This window comes from Salvelinus fontinalis, chromosome 21 (assembly GCF_029448725.1).
Source record: "Salvelinus fontinalis isolate EN_2023a chromosome 21, ASM2944872v1, whole genome shotgun sequence".
Lineage (NCBI taxonomy): Eukaryota > Metazoa > Chordata > Actinopteri > Salmoniformes > Salmonidae > Salvelinus > Salvelinus fontinalis.
The window spans coordinates 6340511-6358765 of NC_074685.1; the positions used below are offsets into that span (position 1 = coordinate 6340511).

Sequence of the window (18255 nt, forward strand, 5' to 3'; positions counted from 1 at the left end):
ATGGCGCTAAGCGTCTCTCGACTCCTTTTCCTGCCATTTCGACCAAAGGAAGAAGAAGAATGTGCCTCGCTGTTAAAGAGTAAACACGTGGCAGTGATATGCGTGTTCAAGTGCTAGTCGGAACTAGGAAACTCTGAAATGTCAGACATGCGAACTGGTTGTAGTTAAACACGCAGTGCTGGAAAAAGTACTCAATAGTCATACTTGAGTCAAAGTAAATATACCTTAATAGACTCAAGTAAAAGTAACCCAGTAAAATGCTACTTGAGTAAAAGTCTAAAAGTATCTGGTTTTAAATGTACTTAAGTACAGTGGTGGAAAAATTACTCAATTGTCATACTTGAGTAAAAGTAAAAAGTAAATGTTATACGGTTTCTCAAATGATTGCTGAGCCTGGTTTACCAACTACTTTTCTGATAGAGTTCAGTGTGTCAAATCGGAGGGCCTGTTGTCCGCACCTCTGGTAGTCTCTATGGGGGTGCCACAGGGTTCAATTCTCGGGCCGACTCTCTTCTCTGTATACATCAATGATGTCGCTCTTGCTGCTGGTGATTCTCTGATCCACCTCTTCTTCCGACGACACCATTCTGTATACTTCTGTCCCCTCTTTGAACACTGTGTTAACTAACCTCCAGACGAGCTTCAATGCCATACAACTCTCCTTCCGTGGCCTCCAACTGCTCTTAAATGCAAGTAAAACTAAATGCATGCTATTCAATCGATCACTGCCCGCACCTGCCCGCCCGTCCAGCATCACTACTCTGGACGGCTCTGACTTAGAATACGTGGACAACTACAAATACCTAGGTGTCTGGTTAGACTGTAAACTCTCCTTCCAGACTCACATTAAGCATCTCCAATCCAAAATTAAATCTAGAATCGGCTTCCTATATCACAACACAGCATCCTTCACTCATGCTGCCAAACATACCCTCGTAAAACTGACCATCCTACCGATCCTCGACTTCGGCAATGTCATCTATAAAATAGCCTCCAACACTCTACTCAACAAATTGGATGCAGTCTATCACAGTGCCATCCGTTTTGTCACCAAAGCCCCATATACTACCCACCATTGCGACCTGTACTTTCTCGTTGGTTGGCCCTCGCTTCATACTCGTCGCCAAACCCACTGGCTACAGGTCATCTACAAGTCTCTGCTAGGTAAAGCCCCGCCTTATCTCAGCTCACTGGTCACCATAGCAGCACCCACTCGTAGCACGCGCTCCAGCAGGTATATCTCACTGGTCACCCCTAAAGCCAATTCCTCCTTTGGTCAACTTTCCTTCCAATGACTGGAACGTACTGCAAAAATCACTGAAGCTGGAGACTCATATCTCCCTCACTAGCTTTAAGCACCAGCTGTCAGAGCAGCTCACAGATCACTGCACCTGTACATAGCCCATCTGTAAACAGCCCATCTATCTACCTCATCCTCATACTGTATTTATTTATTTATCTTGCTCCTTTGCACCCCAGTATCACTACTTGCACATTCATCTTCTGCACATCTACCATTGCAGTGTTTAATTGCCAAATTGTAATTACTTCACCACCATGGCCTATTTATTGCCTTAACTCCCTTATCTTTCCTCATTTGCACTCACTGTATATAGACATTTTTCGTTTTTCTACTGTATTATTGACTGTATGTTTTGTTTATTCCATGTGTAACTCTGTGTTGTTGTATGTGTCGAATTGCTATGCTTTATCTTGGCCAGGTCGCAGTTGCAAATGAGAACTTGTTCTCAACTAGCCTACCTTGTTAAATAAAGGTGAAATTAATAAAACAAATAAAGTATGACAACTTGTTATATTGAGGTTAAATTAAAAATATATATATTGATAGGCGCTTGAATTGGACCATAATGCTGTCCTACATGAACATTCTAAATAACAAGTACTTTTGGTGTCAGGGAAAATGTACGGGCGTAAAAAGTACATATTTTCTTTAGAAATATAGTGGAGTAAAAGTAAAAACTGTCAAAAATATAAATAGTTAAGTACAAATACCCCCAAAAATGACTTCAGTAGTACTTTAAATTATTCTTACTTATGTACTTTGCCATCTTTTGTGCACACATTTGTTTACATTGCTGTTAGTGAGGATTTCTCCTTTGCCATAATAATCCATCCACCTGACAGGTGTGGCATATCAAGAAACTGAAATAGCATGATCATTACACAGGTGCACCTTATGCTGGGGCCAATAAAAAGCCACTAAAATGCACAGATGTGTCACAACACAACGCCACAGATGTTTCAAGTTGAGGGAGTGTGCAATTGGCATGCTGACTGCAGGAAGGCCCACCAGAGCGGTTGCTAGAGAATTGAATGTTCATTTCTCTACCATAAGCTGCCTCAAATATCGTTTTAGCGAAGTTGTAACCACGCTGGCTACTATTTCCGTTTAATATTGCCCCTTTTGTGGGGACAAACTCATTCTGATTGGCTGGGCCGGGCTGCAAGCGGTTGAGCCCTCCAAGGTCCACCCCATGGCTGCACCCTTGCACTGGTCATACGAAATCCATAGATTAGGGACTAATGAATTCATTTCAATTGACTGACTTCCTTATATGAACTAACTCTATAAATTCTTTGAAGTTACGTTTATATTGGCCTCCCGAGTGGCGCAGAGGTCTAAAGCGCTGCATCTCCACAGTCCCTGGTTTGAATCCAGGCTGCATCACAATCGGCCGTGATTGGGAGTCCCATAGGGCGGCTCACAATTGGCCCAGGGTCATCCAGGTTTGACCGGCATTGTAAATAATTTATTCTTAACTGACTTATCTAATTAAAAAAACAAATATGTTTAGTATTCCTTGCTAAAAGGTGAGCCACTTTCATGCTACCGGTTATCCTGAGTTGAGCTCATCAAAGTTACCTCGCCAACTCCTCAAACCTGTTTCATAGCGTACCTCAAGTAAAAGTAACCCAATAAAATACTACTTGAGTAAAAGTCTAAAAGTATCTGGTTTTAAATGTACAGTGGTGGAAAAATTACTCAATAGTCATACTTGAGTCAAAGTAAAGATACCTTAATAGACTCAAGTAAAAGTAACCCAGTGAATTACTACTTGAGTTAAAGTCTAAAAGTATCTGGTTTTAAACGTTCTTAAAAACTTCTTGACGCTAGGATGCAGAATTTTAATGTTTGGAAAAATAACATTCCCAATGTAAACAGCCTATGGCTCAGGCCCAGATGCTAGAATATTCATATAATTGACAGATTAGGATAGAAAACACTCCATAGTTTCCAAAACTGTCAAAATATTGTCTGTGAGTATAACCAAACTGATTTTGCAGGAGAAAACCTGAGGAAATCCAACCCGGAAGTGCCTCTTATTTTGAAAAATCCCTGTTCCATTGCCTGCCTTTCCTTCATTTAAAGGGATATCAATCAGATTCCTTTTCCTATGGCTTCCTCAGGGTGTGAACAGTCGTTAGACATAGTTTCAAGCTTTTATTCTGAAAAATGAGCGAGATTTATCAAATCGCGTCAGTGTCCTTGATTAGTTATTGCCCTCGAAAGTTGTAGCTCGACATTTTATTTCTGTCTTCTATTGAATAGTTTACCCTCCGGTTGAAATATTATCGATCATTATGTTAAAAACAACGTGAGGATTGATTATAAAAAACGTTTGACATGTTTCTACGAACTTTACGGATTCTATTTGAAATTTTCGTCTGCCTTCATGACCGGCACGAGCCTGTGGATTACTGAACATAACGCGCAAACCAAATGGAGATTTTTGGATATAAAAATCATCTTTATCGAAGAAAAGGAACATTTATTGTGTAACTGGGAGTCTCGTGAGTGCAAACATCCGAAGATCATCAAAGGTAAGCGATTAATTTTATTGCTTTTCTGACTTTCGTGACCAATCTACATTGTTGCTAGCTGTTCGTAATGTTTTGTCTAGTGATCGATAAACTCACACAAACGCTTGGATTGCTTTCGCTGTAAAGCATATTTTCAAAATCTGACATGACAGGTGGATTAACAACAAGCTAAGCTGTGTTTTGCTATATTGCACTTGTGATTTCATGAATATAAATATTTGTAGCAATTTTTTTTGAATTTGGCGCTCTGCAATTCAGCGGTTGTTGATGACAATTGTCCCGCTAAAGGGATTCGTGCACCAAGAGTTAAGTATTTTACACTACCGTATACACGTACTGCGTTCCAGCTGTAAGCAAGTCGGAAATTTCAGGTACCTTGTTCCGACTAGCAAATGAACGCAGCAATAGTTTATTCAAGCTACATTTATTCTGATCACATTATTTAATTAATGTATCAGTTTCTGAAATGCTGTGAAAAACATTCTGCTCCAAAAAAAAATCATAAATCACTGCCTTTGTTATTCTAGAGGGACATTTCTCTAATCTCTCTCATCTGTCTCTCCCTCATCTCTCTCTATTTGTGTACCCCAAGTGTTTGAGACGTGACGCGATGGGCCAGAGCCAACAACTTCCACAAATACAAACCTGCTGAGGCCACACCCGGGAGCCAGCTTGGAACAGGAGGGAGAGGAGGTTGACACAGCTGTGGGAGGCAGGGGTGCTGAGGGTGCTGCAGCACCGCTTGAGAAATCAGAAATGAAAGTGGCAATATGTAACTTTTTGGGCGACCTGACCAAATTCACATAGAAATGTGAGTTAGAAATCTATCATTCTACTTGAAAGCAAGTCTAAGAAGTGGTAGATCTGTTCTTTGTGTACTATTTCTATGCTTCCCGTTCTTAAGTTTTGTTTTTGCATATTTTACTTTAGGTTTTGTACACCAGCTTCAAACAGTTGAAAAAAAACAATATTTTTGGTTATGGAAAATATATTTCACAGTGGTTTAGATTGATTCTCTACACTATACTAGCTTATTTTGTCACAAACTGAAATTAGGCAAACTATTAGAATTTTAGCAACCAAGAAAGTTGTAGCGATTTCTGCATAGTGCAACTTTAAGAAAAATATGGGAAAATAATAAGAAAAATTTGGGCCTTTACTAGTCCTGTATTAGCGGACCGATATAGCCATCTGTAGCGTGGGCAAAAACAAATCTAAACAGCACGTTCGAGTCCCAGTCCGGGCTACCCCAATAATTCACTACATTGGACTATAGGACATAGTGACACACAACCTCTCCTATCTCTTCATTCCTTCTTATCTCTCTCTCTCTCCCTCTGTCACCACAGACTGGAGACTGTGGTGTGCTGTACACCAGCTAACAGGGGTGTGTTCAGTTCGATTAAACATTTGCTATGTTCCGTAATGGCTTGTACTGAACGACACATTTCCCCCAAATGTTCTTGAGCAGCCCGAGTAGTGCCTTGGTCTGATGTCACAGGAGAAGGAGAGGTGTGTTGGATCTATGTGAATGATATGATAAGTTCAACTGATATTATGAATTTATTTTGTAAAGGAGGAGTTAAATAAAGGAGGAGTTAAACAGTCCCTCTGTCCTCTCCTGTATCTAAAGATGTGTTTATGTCTGCTAGCCCTCTTTGTTATGTGTTTCCTGTTTAGTGATGTATTCTCTCTCTTCCACCCCCAGCTGTCAAAGAGAAAATTCTAAGGTAAAACATATAGATTTTATTTGTTATTTACAGAATAGGTTTTATCATTATGAGTATCATTATGTTACTGTACATTACTCGTATCAACATCTGAAATATTTATAGAAGAATTCATGACATAAGACCTACACCACATACATGAGCTAAATTTGCTCTGAATTGTTACATAAACGTCACAAATACATTTTGGGTAACTGTAAATGTAACACCTGTAATTAGCAGCCATGGACATTTCTATATTGTTAGAATCTGTGCTGCTGTGTCAGTTCACCATCATAGACTCATGCTTAGTGTGTGAATCAGAAGAGGCTAGTGATGAGGTCTCTCTCCAGGAAGGTGGTACATGCGCTAGCCGTTTCCTCCATAGACTTGGACCATCCTGCCAGGTTACCTGCTACATACGGCAAAACACCTGACGTCACCTGGTTGTAGTAACACACCTGGAACACAAAATAAGACATGCACACCTGGTGTTAACATTTTATGAATTGTGAGGTCTATGGAGGGCTAATGAAGACGTGATGAAAGGTAACAAGTTATTATACTGTGCTTATTAACCCTATAAGTCCCGAGACCTCAGCAAAAATCAGATTTCATTTAAATGACTTTCATTTATCTGCATGACTTTATATTTAGCCTCACAATGAATTGTTCCACCATTTTCTTTTCAGGAAACTAGGGCTACAAGTATAACCCAATTTGAAATAAACAGTTGCATTCATGAATTTTATTGACAAATGTCAATAAAAAAAGATACGCCAAAGAAAAAAGAAATAATTATTTATAAGAATGCTGTAAGTACAGATGGTTTGCTCTGGGAAATTAATATCCAACTAGTGAGTGACAACTGTTTGGAGTTTGTGACAGCAACTATGTGAGCTTATTGCAGTATTATAGACACTAGGTGGTGAGGGTAGGTAGCAACACATCTGCCACGCTGATCCTCAACACTGGAGCCCCTCAGGTGTGCGTGCTCAGTCCCCTCCAGTACTCCCTGTTCATCCACGACTCCAAGGCCAGGCACGACTCCAACAACATCAGTAAGTTTGCAGACGACACAACAGTGGTAGGCCTGATCACCGACAACAACGAGACAGCCGAAAGGGAGGAGGTCAGAGACCTGGCCGGGTGGTGCCAGAATAACAACCTAACCCTCAGCGTAACCAAGACTAAAGAGATGATTGTGGACTACAGGAAAAGGAAGACCGAGCACACCCCCTTTCTCATCGACGGGGCTGTAGTGGAGCAGGTTGAGAGCTTCAAGTTCCTTGGTGTCATCACCAACAAACTAGAATGGTCCAAACACACCAAGACAGTCGTGAAGAGGGCACGACAAAGCCTATTACCCCTGAGGAAACAAAAAGATTTGGCATGAGTCCTCAGATCCTCAAAGGTTCTACAGCTGCAACATCGAGAGCATCCTGACTGGTTACATCACTGCCTGGTACGGGAATTGCTCGGCCTCCGACCGCAAGGCACTACAGAGGGTAGTGCGTACGGCCCAGTACATCATTGGGGCTAAGCTGCCTGCCATCCAGGACCTCTACACCAGGCGGTGTCAGAGGAAGGCCCTAAAAATTGTCGAAGACCCCAGCCACCCCAGTCATAGACTGTTCTCTCTACTACCGCATGGAAAGCGGTACCGGAGTGCCAAGTCTAGAACAAAAAGGCTTACCAACAGTTTTTACCCCCAAGCCATAAGACTCCTGAACAGGTAATCAAATGGCTACCCGGACTATTTGCATTGTGTGCCCCCCCCTCAACCCCTCTTTTTACGCTACTGCTACTCTCTCTTCATCATATATGCATAGTCACTTTAACCATATCTACATGTACATACTACCTCAATCAGCCCGACTAACCGGTGCCTGTATATAGCCTCGCTACTGTTATAGCCTCCCTACTGTCTATAGCCTCACTACTGTTATTTTTCACTGTCTTTTTATTTCTTTACTTACCTATTGTTCACCTAATACCTTTTTTGCACTGTTGGTTAGAGCCTGTAAGTAAGCATTTCACTGTAAGGTCTACACCTGTTGTATTCGGCGCACGTGACAAATAAACTTTGATTTTATTTGATATGTCCTGGGATTTCCTATGATCTTCTACGTAGAGGAACCCCTTACCTTCTAATGACTCTTGTGTGGCTTCTGAGAGTCATAGAGCAAAACATGTGTGTTCTCGAGGGAGTCTCAGGTTTTCATAGATAGCTTTTAATAGTTTGTAGCGCAAACCACTCGGACTCTACAGACGTTTTTGTAAAATGTCCTGGCCCCTTCGGAATCCGCCCTTGTCTCACAAACACCTCTCTAACTCAGCCTCCGTTAATCACACAGACTAGTAGTTGGTACCTATGGATGCAGAACAAAATAGACAAATCCAACCCAGAAGTCTGTAGCTCAAACACACAATGTTTTAAAGGGGTTAAAAGTCCAAAATGTGCCGGTGTCTGTAATTTGTTTGACCTGCTGGCCGTAGTAACTTGTTTGACCTGCTGGCAGTAGTAATTTGTTTGACCTGCTGGCCGTAGTAATTTGTTTGACCTGCTGGCCGTAGTAATTTGTTTGACCAGCTGGCCGTAGTAATTTGTTTGACCTGCTGGCCGTAGTAATTTGTTTGACCTGCTGGCCGTAGTAATTTGTTTGACCAGCTGGCCGTAGTAATTTGTTTGACCTGCTGGCCGTAGTAATTTGTTTGACCAGCTGGCCGTAGTAGTTTGTTTGACCTGCTGGCCGTAGTAATTTGTTTGACCTGCTGGCCGTAGTAATTTGTTTGACCTGCTGGCCGTAGTAATTTGTTTGACCTGCTGGCCGTAGTAATTTGTTTGACCTGCTGGCCGTAGTAATTTGTTTGACCTGCTGGCCGTAGTAATTTGTTTGACCTGCTGGCCGTAGTAATTTGTTTGACCTGCTGGCCGTAGTAATTTGTTTGACCTGCTGGCCGTAGTAATTTGTTTGACCTGCTGGCCGTAGTAACTTGTTTGACCTGCTGGCCGTAATAATTTGTTTGACCTGCTGGCCGTAGTAACTTGTTTGACGTGCTGGCCGTAGTAACTTGTTTGACCAGCTGGCCGTAGTAGTTTGTTTGACCTGCTGGCCGTAGTAATTTGTTTGACCAGCTGGCCGTAGTAACTTGTTTGACCTGCTGGCCGTAGTAACTTGTTTGACCTGCTGGCCGTAGTAATTTGTTTGACCTGCTGGCCGTAGTAACTTGTTTGACCTGCTGGCCGTAGTAACTTGTTTGACCTGCTGGCCGTAGTAATTTGTTTGACCTGCTGGCCGTAGTAATTTGTTTGACCTGCTGGCTGCAATGAATTCTACAGCAGGATTGATAAGCGCTCCTCCAGCTCAGTGGCTCTGGAGACGTGCTCTCACCAACAACTGTCTGCCACATATGCGCGTAGGACAATAGGCCATGCTGCAGGTAGCATAGAGAAGAAAAATACATGTTTAGAACTGATAATTGATCTCATGGTGCAAATATGAATGCAATTAATTGATTATGGAATGTTATGATGGACACAGCTTTGTCGAAGCGAAACATACACAGCCTCTGCTTAACAAACTCGAACTCGAGATTGAATCGTTTGGGGGGGCTTCTGCAGTTCGCAAACGATATTGTGCTTATCACCCTCACAGCAGTCAAGCAGTTGCACGACACCAAGAATCATTCACAATCTAGTCCTGTTGTGGCCGCAACTAGACCTTGTTTCAAAGGAATCAAGGAATAATCGTATATGTGTGACTAGCAAAATTTTGCAAGACTGTCACAAATGACAGCGCCAATAAGCCTTTTCTGGTGAATGAGATGTGACTGAGAGGCTTGTAGACTCATGACTCGAGGTTTCAGTTCATCGTTCGCCGGTAGGGGCTCTTGCATGCACTGGGTCTTACTGAATCAAATGAACAAAATGAGTTTAAAGATTTGTTCTTTTAACTGAACGACTCAAAAAGATCAAAGTCAGTAAAATGAGCCAAACTTCCCATTACTAGATAGGAATAGACCTTGATGAGAAGGTAGTGTGTGTCAACTAGGCAAATGAGAAAGCCAAAACAAAATCATACAAAGCAAGACTACACGGAGGTCCACGGGAGTGTCGTAGGCAGTCAGTGTGTAGGTGTTTCTGCCTCACCTTGCAACTGTTGAGTCCCAGGCTGTGGATGAGGAAACCGGCACACTTGGCCTCGCTACGGAGGAAACCCTCCACAGGGGGAACTGTTGTCACAGTTACAGACCTCAGGGCCACCACATAGGGGTCACTGTAGAAGAAACACACATATAGTTACAGAAATCAGAATGATCACATAACCATCACCACTGTGGAAGACAGGAACACACACACACAAACATTATTCTGAAGGAAACCTTACCCGTCTTTGCAGGGCTGCCTCTTTGATAGCAGGAACACAAAGTCGCGGCTCTTGCCTCCATTGATGGGGGGGCATTTAATGTGATATACTGTCTCTTCCTCATCCGCCCTCTCCACCTCCTCACAGCTCCTACAGAAAGAAGGGGGTGTGAGAGGTTAAAGGTTTAGTTAGTTTAATGAACATAAAGCTCTGTGTCGGTCATACTTACAGGTAGTGTTTGTCCCAAAGAGGTCGCAGCGTGAGGTCAGCCAGTAAGGTGAAGGCATGGAGGGCAGAGGTCATGACCTCCATCTGAACTTGGACACAAAGCAGCTCCACCTCCTCATGGACATACACAGCGACCTGGATACACAAACATACAACAGTAAGTTGTAAGGTAAGTAAGGACAACGTAAAAGCAAAATGGTGTCCAACTCCAAAAAGGACAGAGAATCTCCTTTACAAAATTGCCATAAATTGCCTCCGTTCATGCATTTGTGTGTTTCTTACTCTGTCACTGATGCTGCTGGCTTCCCAGTCTTGTTTCCCAGCCAGTACAGTCAGAGCTGCTACGTTGTTATAGCCCAGATACACCTGCAGGGGGCGATAGGAGAGAGAGACAGTCAGCTGAGAAATAATGAGTGTACCTCAGCTTCAACCAACTTGTCATCTGGCATGGCAGCTGTGGTAGAAAAAGTTCTCAGTTGTCATACTTGAGTAGAAGTAAAGATACCTTAATAGAAAATGAAAAGTGAAAGTCACCCAGTAAAATACTACTTGAGAAAAAGTCTAAAGGTATTTGGTTTTAAATATACGTAAGTATCAAAAGTAAAAGTATAAATGATTTCAAATTCCTTATACTGAGCAAACCAGGGTAATTTACAGATAGCCAGCGGCACACTCCAACGTCCTTTACAAACAAAGCATTTGTGTTTAGTGAGTATGCCAGATCAGAGGCAGTAGGGATGACCAGGGATGTTCCCTTGATAAGTATGCGAATTCAACCATTAATTCACTATCACTTTTAAAATACAATAATCCTGTCCTGCTCAGCATTCAAAATGTAACGAGTACTTTTGGGTGTTAGGAAAAATGTATGGAGTAAAAAGTACATTACTTTCTTTAGGAATGTAGTGAAGTAAAAGTAGTCAAAAATATAAATAGTCGTGTCAAGTACAAATACGCCCCAAAAATACTTAAGTAAAAATACTTTATAGTACTACTTAAGTACTTTACACCACTGCATGGCAGCAATGTGGTTGAATGCAAGAACAGTCAGGTAACAAGGCTAGCTTAGCTAGAACAATGGGTGCTGGTAGTGTCATGTTCATTACATGGTTGTAGTACCTGATTGCTTTTATCCCAGGGGACAGAGAGAGGAGCCTCCTCCTTACAGGACAGGATGTGCTTTCTAGCCATGCGAATTCTCTTTCTGACAATGGCAGACAGGTATCTCCTCTCCCCGTCCTGGGTGGTGTATGTGACTTGGGGGAAGGCAGGTACGTCACCAGGTGTGTTAGCCAGCTGGTAGATGAGGAAGGCACTGTTGATGTGACGCGGTTTGTTCGCGCTCCACTCCTCACAGTTATAGGCCTCCACTCGGACACCTACCTCGATACTATACACACAGGCGCACACACATTTTAAATACTGTGCTAATTACATTTCCATAGGATCCCATTATCTGAAAGGTAAGACAGATGACTAGACATGTTACCTGTTGTTAAATGTGTTGTTGACCACAGCCTTAAAGACCAGTCTGTCTCCTACAGAGGATGGACCTCTGAAGCGGAACATGTCTACAGACCTCAGAGAGGGGAAGCAGCCACACAAACGACTGGAGAGAGAGAGACAGAGAGGGATAGTTGAGTGTGTGTGCATGTGTGTGTGTGTGTGTGTGTGTGTGTGTGTGTGTGTGTGTGTGTGTGTGTGTGTGTGTGTGTGTGTGTGTGTGTGTGTGTGTGTGTGTGTGTGTGTGTGTGTGTGTGTCTACCTGGCTGCCACTGTGGCTGCGTTCTCCATCCAGGCCATGATCTGTCCTCCGAAGGTGTTGCCATGGTGATTAGCATGTGGAGGCAGTACCAGCTCGATGCTCTCTACACGCGTGAACTCTGTGGACACAGCAGACAGCGGGTCTCTCCTGCTACACACACCTGGAGAGGAATAGTTACCTGATGGGGAGGTACAGGTACAGACATGGGGATTAAAAAGAGATGCAATGACACGTCTAGTACAACTATTCACCAATTCAGCAATAGCCCTCAGACAGACATGTAAGTTGTTTCATCATGTGGCTCTTACAGAGAGCATTACACATAGATAACCCACTGGGCACACTGCGTCATTTCAACGTGGATAATTGGGTAATATTTGGTTGAGACGTTGATCAATGAGTTTACAACCTATATTCACCCACTCATAAAGACAGCCAAAGGTTGGTTGAATTTCCAAATGTGTTATCACCACATTTTCAACCATTTAAAAGCACAGCAAAGTTCAATTGGGAATAAAATGTCAGATATTTAGTTTATTTATTCAACAGATTAATGTGATATCACTGTACTTCATCTAATAGCAGAACCAAATGACCTGGATTCCAGTTGAGATTACATTAAAAGTACATCATGGTGCAAGTGATCATGCTGTTTGAGATATTGCGCAGATTATAACAGCCATTGTGAAGATCTCCACAGACCCGCTATCTTAAACTTGCATGATTTATATTATTACATAAGAAGATATGTATAGTCATAATAACCTCAAAATGTGGCCATGGATGTGTTACGCATTTTAAGGTTGAATGTTACATAACTTTAGGCTATTTGCCCTATTACAAAAGTTGTATTGAATTGTGTTTGGTTGACAACCCAAATAAATATCAACATTAAAAAGACATATCTACTGCTTGGATAGTTCCATCTGAGCCACTGTTATGTTTGGTTGAGTTGGAGACATGAATCTAATATAACATGTGTTAACTTATCAACAAGTTAACACACTATTTATTGTATTTTAAAAGTGATTGTGAATTATGTTTGGTTGTCAACACATATCGTCTGCATTGGATAGTTCCATCTGAGCCACTGCCTTAGTCTGGCTTTAATTACAGTTTGTCTACAAATTAATAATTAATATGTTGGAGTCACATCTCCATCTCAACCAAAAGTCTAAGTTACAGAATGGGACTAAATCAAATCAAACTCTCAATGAACTTCAAATATAGTTTGATTTGATTTAGTCCTATTCCCTAACTTTGATTTTTGGTTGAGATGGAGACGTGACTCCAACATATAAATTATTAATTTGTAGACAAACTGTAATTAAAGCCAGACTAAGTCAGTGGCTCAGATGGAACTATCCAAGCAGACGATACATATCCTTCAAATGTTGATATATGGTTGCGTTGACAATAAAACACAATTCAATATCACGACATTTTAAATCAAGCTTGAAACCCTAGGCCTATTGTATTGTCTATTTTTAGTTGATTACTGGGTTCAATCAAACAATTCCTGTTGATGTCTTTGTAAATGCTATATAGGCTTAAATAGCATCATTGATGATTGATAAAGTATGGTCACATTTCATTTGCTCTGTTGAACCTGCCCTTTGGAATGACTTTGATGGTAACAGTGAATCTATTTTGTTTTTAAGTGGAGATCTTTCGACAATCATTCTCACGATAGCACATTGGTAACAGATATAACAGCTGGGCTTAGTTAATACCTTGGATGTGAGACCAACATGTAGCTGTAGATAGATACATTTTCCAGTAGGAGGTGCTGCCCAGCCTATAGTTTTTTTCTGGATAGTGGATATTTGTAAAAGTACAAATTCAACATAATTTATACAAGGTTTTTGTATTTTGAAATGTGGTGACCATGATGTCATAATAGTGTGGTTGAAATTTCACTCTAACAACAACAGTTACATTGATTACTGTTTTTAGAAAGACTTTTCTTCCCCACGTGGTTTTCACGTCACAACACATTGAAAAATTACGTTGAAACAACGTTGATTCAACCAGTTTGTGCCCAGTGGATCTGAAAGAAAAAAAAGATGTTGGCTCTTCTCTTTGTGTTGGTGTGTGTGAGTGTGGATGTCTTTCTCTGTCCTCTTGCAGACTCTTCGCCCTTTTCATCAGAGCACTGTATCAAACAAACTCTCTCTATCTCTCCTCTTTCTCAGCTACAAAGGTATTTATTTGTTTATATTTGCCCATTGAAAATGAGTTCATGGGGCAATTATAGTTCCTCTCAGAACAAGATAACCTAAGTAAAGATAATGATACCACACACACACACACACACACACACACACACACACACACACACACACACACACACACACACAGATGTGAGAGAGGAGCAAGAGAGAGAAATAGAGAGAGGGTTAGAGAGAGAGAGGTCTAGAAAGAGAGAGAGAAATACAGAGAGAGAGGTCTAGAGAAAGAGAGCGAGATAGACAGAGAGACTGACCGTTGGCTAGTGTGTGGTAGTCTTGTAGCAGGGTACTAAAGGTCTGTTCATTGTAAAGGCGAAGTCTTCGTCTCTCTGAGGCCAGAGAATGCTGCAGCTCCTCCTCTGCAGAACACAGATCCTCCACTGGCCGCAACAACACCTTCTGTGGTCCCGCTGGCTTTCCAACAAAGGTGGAGTAGGCCACACATACCAACCTCTCCACATGTTCCCTCACATCCTGCACTGACACACGGATTCCAACCTACACACACACAATTGTTATATTATACATTAAAATATATATAATACTTGTACATGCATGCGTAAGTGTGTGTGTGTGCGTGTGCATGTGTGTAGTCTTACCTCCATGCTAGTGGTGAACGCTCTGTTGACTTTAGACTTGATGGTGATCACCTGACCAACCCTGCAAACAACATTAGAAATATTAAAAACGTTATATGCATTTCATTGATTGACTAATTGATTGACGCGTACCTTCCAGTCTCCTCAAACTGGATATCGTCCATGGATAGTGTCACACATGCCATCCCAGCATGACGCTCAGCTAAGGGACACACACACACACAAAGTTATCTCACATTGTTAATCTTTATATTTACAGTATCTATGTTTCATCTCTCCAACTGTGGCCCGAACTACAATTACAGTGACATGCCAATCCTTAACATCCTCATGGGGGATAACACAAATCTCTTATTATGTGTTATTGTGTGTGCATGCACGCACACACACACACACACACGTAGGGGAATGTTAGTAGGTGAGGGGTCAGTGCACTGCTGTTACCCTGTCTGTCCAGCAATGGCCACTGAAGGTCAGCTCTGTCACACACACCCTACTTGTGTAACTGAGGTGGTGTGTGTGAGGTGGCAGATACTACCCCTGACATCTAATCAGTTTCTATTCCTGAACTCTAACACTGTTCCTAGTCTCTATATTGTTAACATTTGCTCAGCATTTACACCAGAGGAAACTCTCCACCTGATATTTAGATACAGATGGGAATAGCAGTGTAAAGTTTCCATGAACTTTACATCGTCTACTTTTCTGTCTTCTTTGCATGGAAACACACACACACACACACAATACTGACCAGCGAGGCAGGCGATTGTGTCCATCCATTTGAGTAGCTGCCCAGCACTCAGGTCTCCTTGGTGATCTGCATGGCATGGCTGTATAGACTGACACATCTGGACTTCCATAGGAGCAGGGGTTTGCACACGACATGAACCCAGGAGAGGAGCAGCCTGAGCAGACCGATGCCTCTGGATCTCTTGGCCCTTATGGGGCTCCACAGGGCATGACCCCCGGTGTACACCCAGGCTCGGAGCATATTGAGTGGGCACAGGGACAGGCCCCTTCAGATCCTGGAGGTAGTGGTTGTCCAGAGTGAAGCCATTCTGGAGGCTTTGGGTCATCATGACCCTGTTGCTTCTCTGAGTAAGTGTAGAGAAAATCAGTATACCAGCCTATCTGAGTCCCTGAGTGAGAGCAAGTGAGTGAGATGGCAGTGTAACACCACTCTGTCCCTCCCTCCTTCCCTCTCTCCATCTGTAAATCTTATCTGTGGTAAATCTTATCTGCGGCTCTAAGCCCTATGACGTAAACACACACCGTTACACACTGTGGCAATGAGTTTCAATCATAGTTCTCGCTCAATTTGATGACACACTCTGACTTTGGGGGGTCTGGCAAGGGAGATGGAAAACTGGACAGGAAACTGTCACCAAACAGCGCTAAACTCAGTCATATGATATGACACACAATCCTCTACATTCCTGAGACTTGGCTGGTACACAGACGTGCGTGCGCACACACATACCTAACACACACTACAGATGGACTCTGACAGCCCGGTGTGCTGATAGTACTCGTGACCCCAGAATAGACCAATAATATCTATCTGCAAACTGCAGTAACTACAAGGGATGATTATAGCCTACCTTATCATGGAGTTTTAGGAGAAACAGAGAAAATTCAATCATACAGCTTGTTTTTTATTTTTTACACACAACTTCAGATGCTAGTTAGCAAGCAGACCTTGAAGATAGACCAAAGTATCAGCTATCACACCATGTAAAGGAACAACCTCCACATTTCTCTCATAAAATGCAACTAACTGGATTTATTTCAACTCCGTCAGACACACTCCGTCAGAATTGTACAATTCCTGTTCAACAAGTGTTTAAATACCTTGATTATTTAATTCTAAAATTAGATTATTCAAAAGGGGTCCTTACGGTATGGCTGACCCTGCTCATTTCTGATTAATTTAGGGTTATAGGCAAATCTGATGGAGTTAACCAAATCTCCCAACACATCTTTTAGGAATCAACATTTGGAGAGAAATATTATTTAAAGTCAAATGGGGCTATTGCAAGAAACTACATATGATCATTTTTCTGTTCACATCCATTATTGACAGGTTTTAGAATTTTAAACCCTTTTTGGGAGTGTTTGAAATTGGTATCCTTTGCTCCGGACAAGGGTATTTCCATGCACAGAGCCGACATGGAAATTAATAATATCACCAGTATTTTGAGAATATCCCACAAAAATATTTTCCCTCATAGATTCCCCTAAATTAAAATGTTAAGCTCAAATAATGCAACAAGATATGTATATTTTTCAACTATAAACATTTTTCCCTGTCGGAAAAGGATTGTCTCAGCTTTCAAGAATCGCTGATCTAATTTCCTATTGGAAGCTATCTTTGTAAGTGGTGTTTTCTTCATTCATACAGACTTTTTATTCAAATTTGAAACATTTATTAGCAGAGACCCTGTGATATGGAGTGTCATTCTAACTTGTAGGGGACATGGGGCCATCAGTTGGACATTGCTTACTGAGAATTATTAAATCACTATATTTACAAATGTGGACACCCCTTCAAATGAGTTAATTCGGCTTTTTCAGGCACATCCGTTGCTGACAGGTGTATAAAATCTAGCACACAGCCATGCAATCTCTATAGGTAAACAGTGTAGAATGGCCTTACTGAAGAGCTCAGTGACTTTCAACGTGGCACTGTCATAGGATGCCACCTTTCCGAGAAGTCAGTTTGTCAAATTTCTGCCCTGCTAGAGCTGCCCCAGTCAACGGTCAGTGCTGTTAATTTGAAGTGGAAATGTCTAGGAGCAGCAACGCGTAGTGGTAGGCGACATAAGCTCACAGAACGGGACCGCTGACTGCTGAAGTGTGTCTGTCCTCGTTTGCAACACTCACTCCCGAGTTCCAAACTGCCTCTGGAAGCAACATCAGCACAATAACTGTTCTTGGGGAGTGACCGAGCAGCCGCATACAAGCCTAAGATCACCATGTGCAATGCCAAGCGTCGGCTGGAGTGGTGTAAAGCTCGCTGCCAATGGACTGGGGCAGTGGAAATGTGTTCTCTGGAGTGATGAATCACGCTTCACCATCTGGCAGTCTGATGGACAAATCTGGGTTTGGCGGATGCCAGGAGAACGCGACCTGCCCCAATGCATAGTGCCAACTGTAAAGTCTGGTGGAGGAGGAATAATGGTCTGGGGCTGTTTGTCATGGTTCGGGCCCCTTAGTTCCAGTGAAGGGAAATGTTAACGCTACAGCATACAATGACATTGCAGACGATTCTGTGCTTCCAACTTTGTGGCAACAGTTTGGGGAAGGCCCTTTACTGTTTCAGTAGGACTGTGCCCCCATGCACAAAGCCAGGTCCATACAGAAATGGTTTGTCGAGATTGGTATGGAAGAAATTGACTGGCCTGCACAGAGCCCTGACCTCAACCCCACCGAACACCTTTGGGATGAATTGGAACGCTGCGAGCCAGGGCTAATCGCCCAACATCAGTGCCCGACCTCACTAATGCTTAG

The 18255-nt window shown here is 42.2% G+C and overlaps 1 protein-coding gene across 1 annotated transcript; it reads right to left on the bottom strand.

Moving 5' to 3' along the window:
• Positions 1-5602: 5602 nt before the first annotated feature.
• Positions 5603-16152, bottom strand: LOC129818086 (acetyl-coenzyme A thioesterase-like). The gene is made up of 12 exons (XM_055873646.1): positions 15497-16152; positions 14878-14947; positions 14746-14806; positions 14401-14644; positions 11916-12093; positions 11640-11759; positions 11270-11540; positions 10433-10516; positions 10152-10285; positions 9944-10072; positions 9706-9832; positions 5603-6013 (listed from the first exon to the last, which is right to left on the bottom strand). The coding sequence occupies exons 1-12, from the start codon at positions 15822-15824 to the stop codon at positions 5873-5875; spliced, it is 1887 nt and encodes a 628-aa protein (XP_055729621.1). The 5' UTR covers positions 15825-16152; the 3' UTR covers positions 5603-5872.
• Between the last annotated feature and the right edge of the window lie 2103 nt (positions 16153-18255).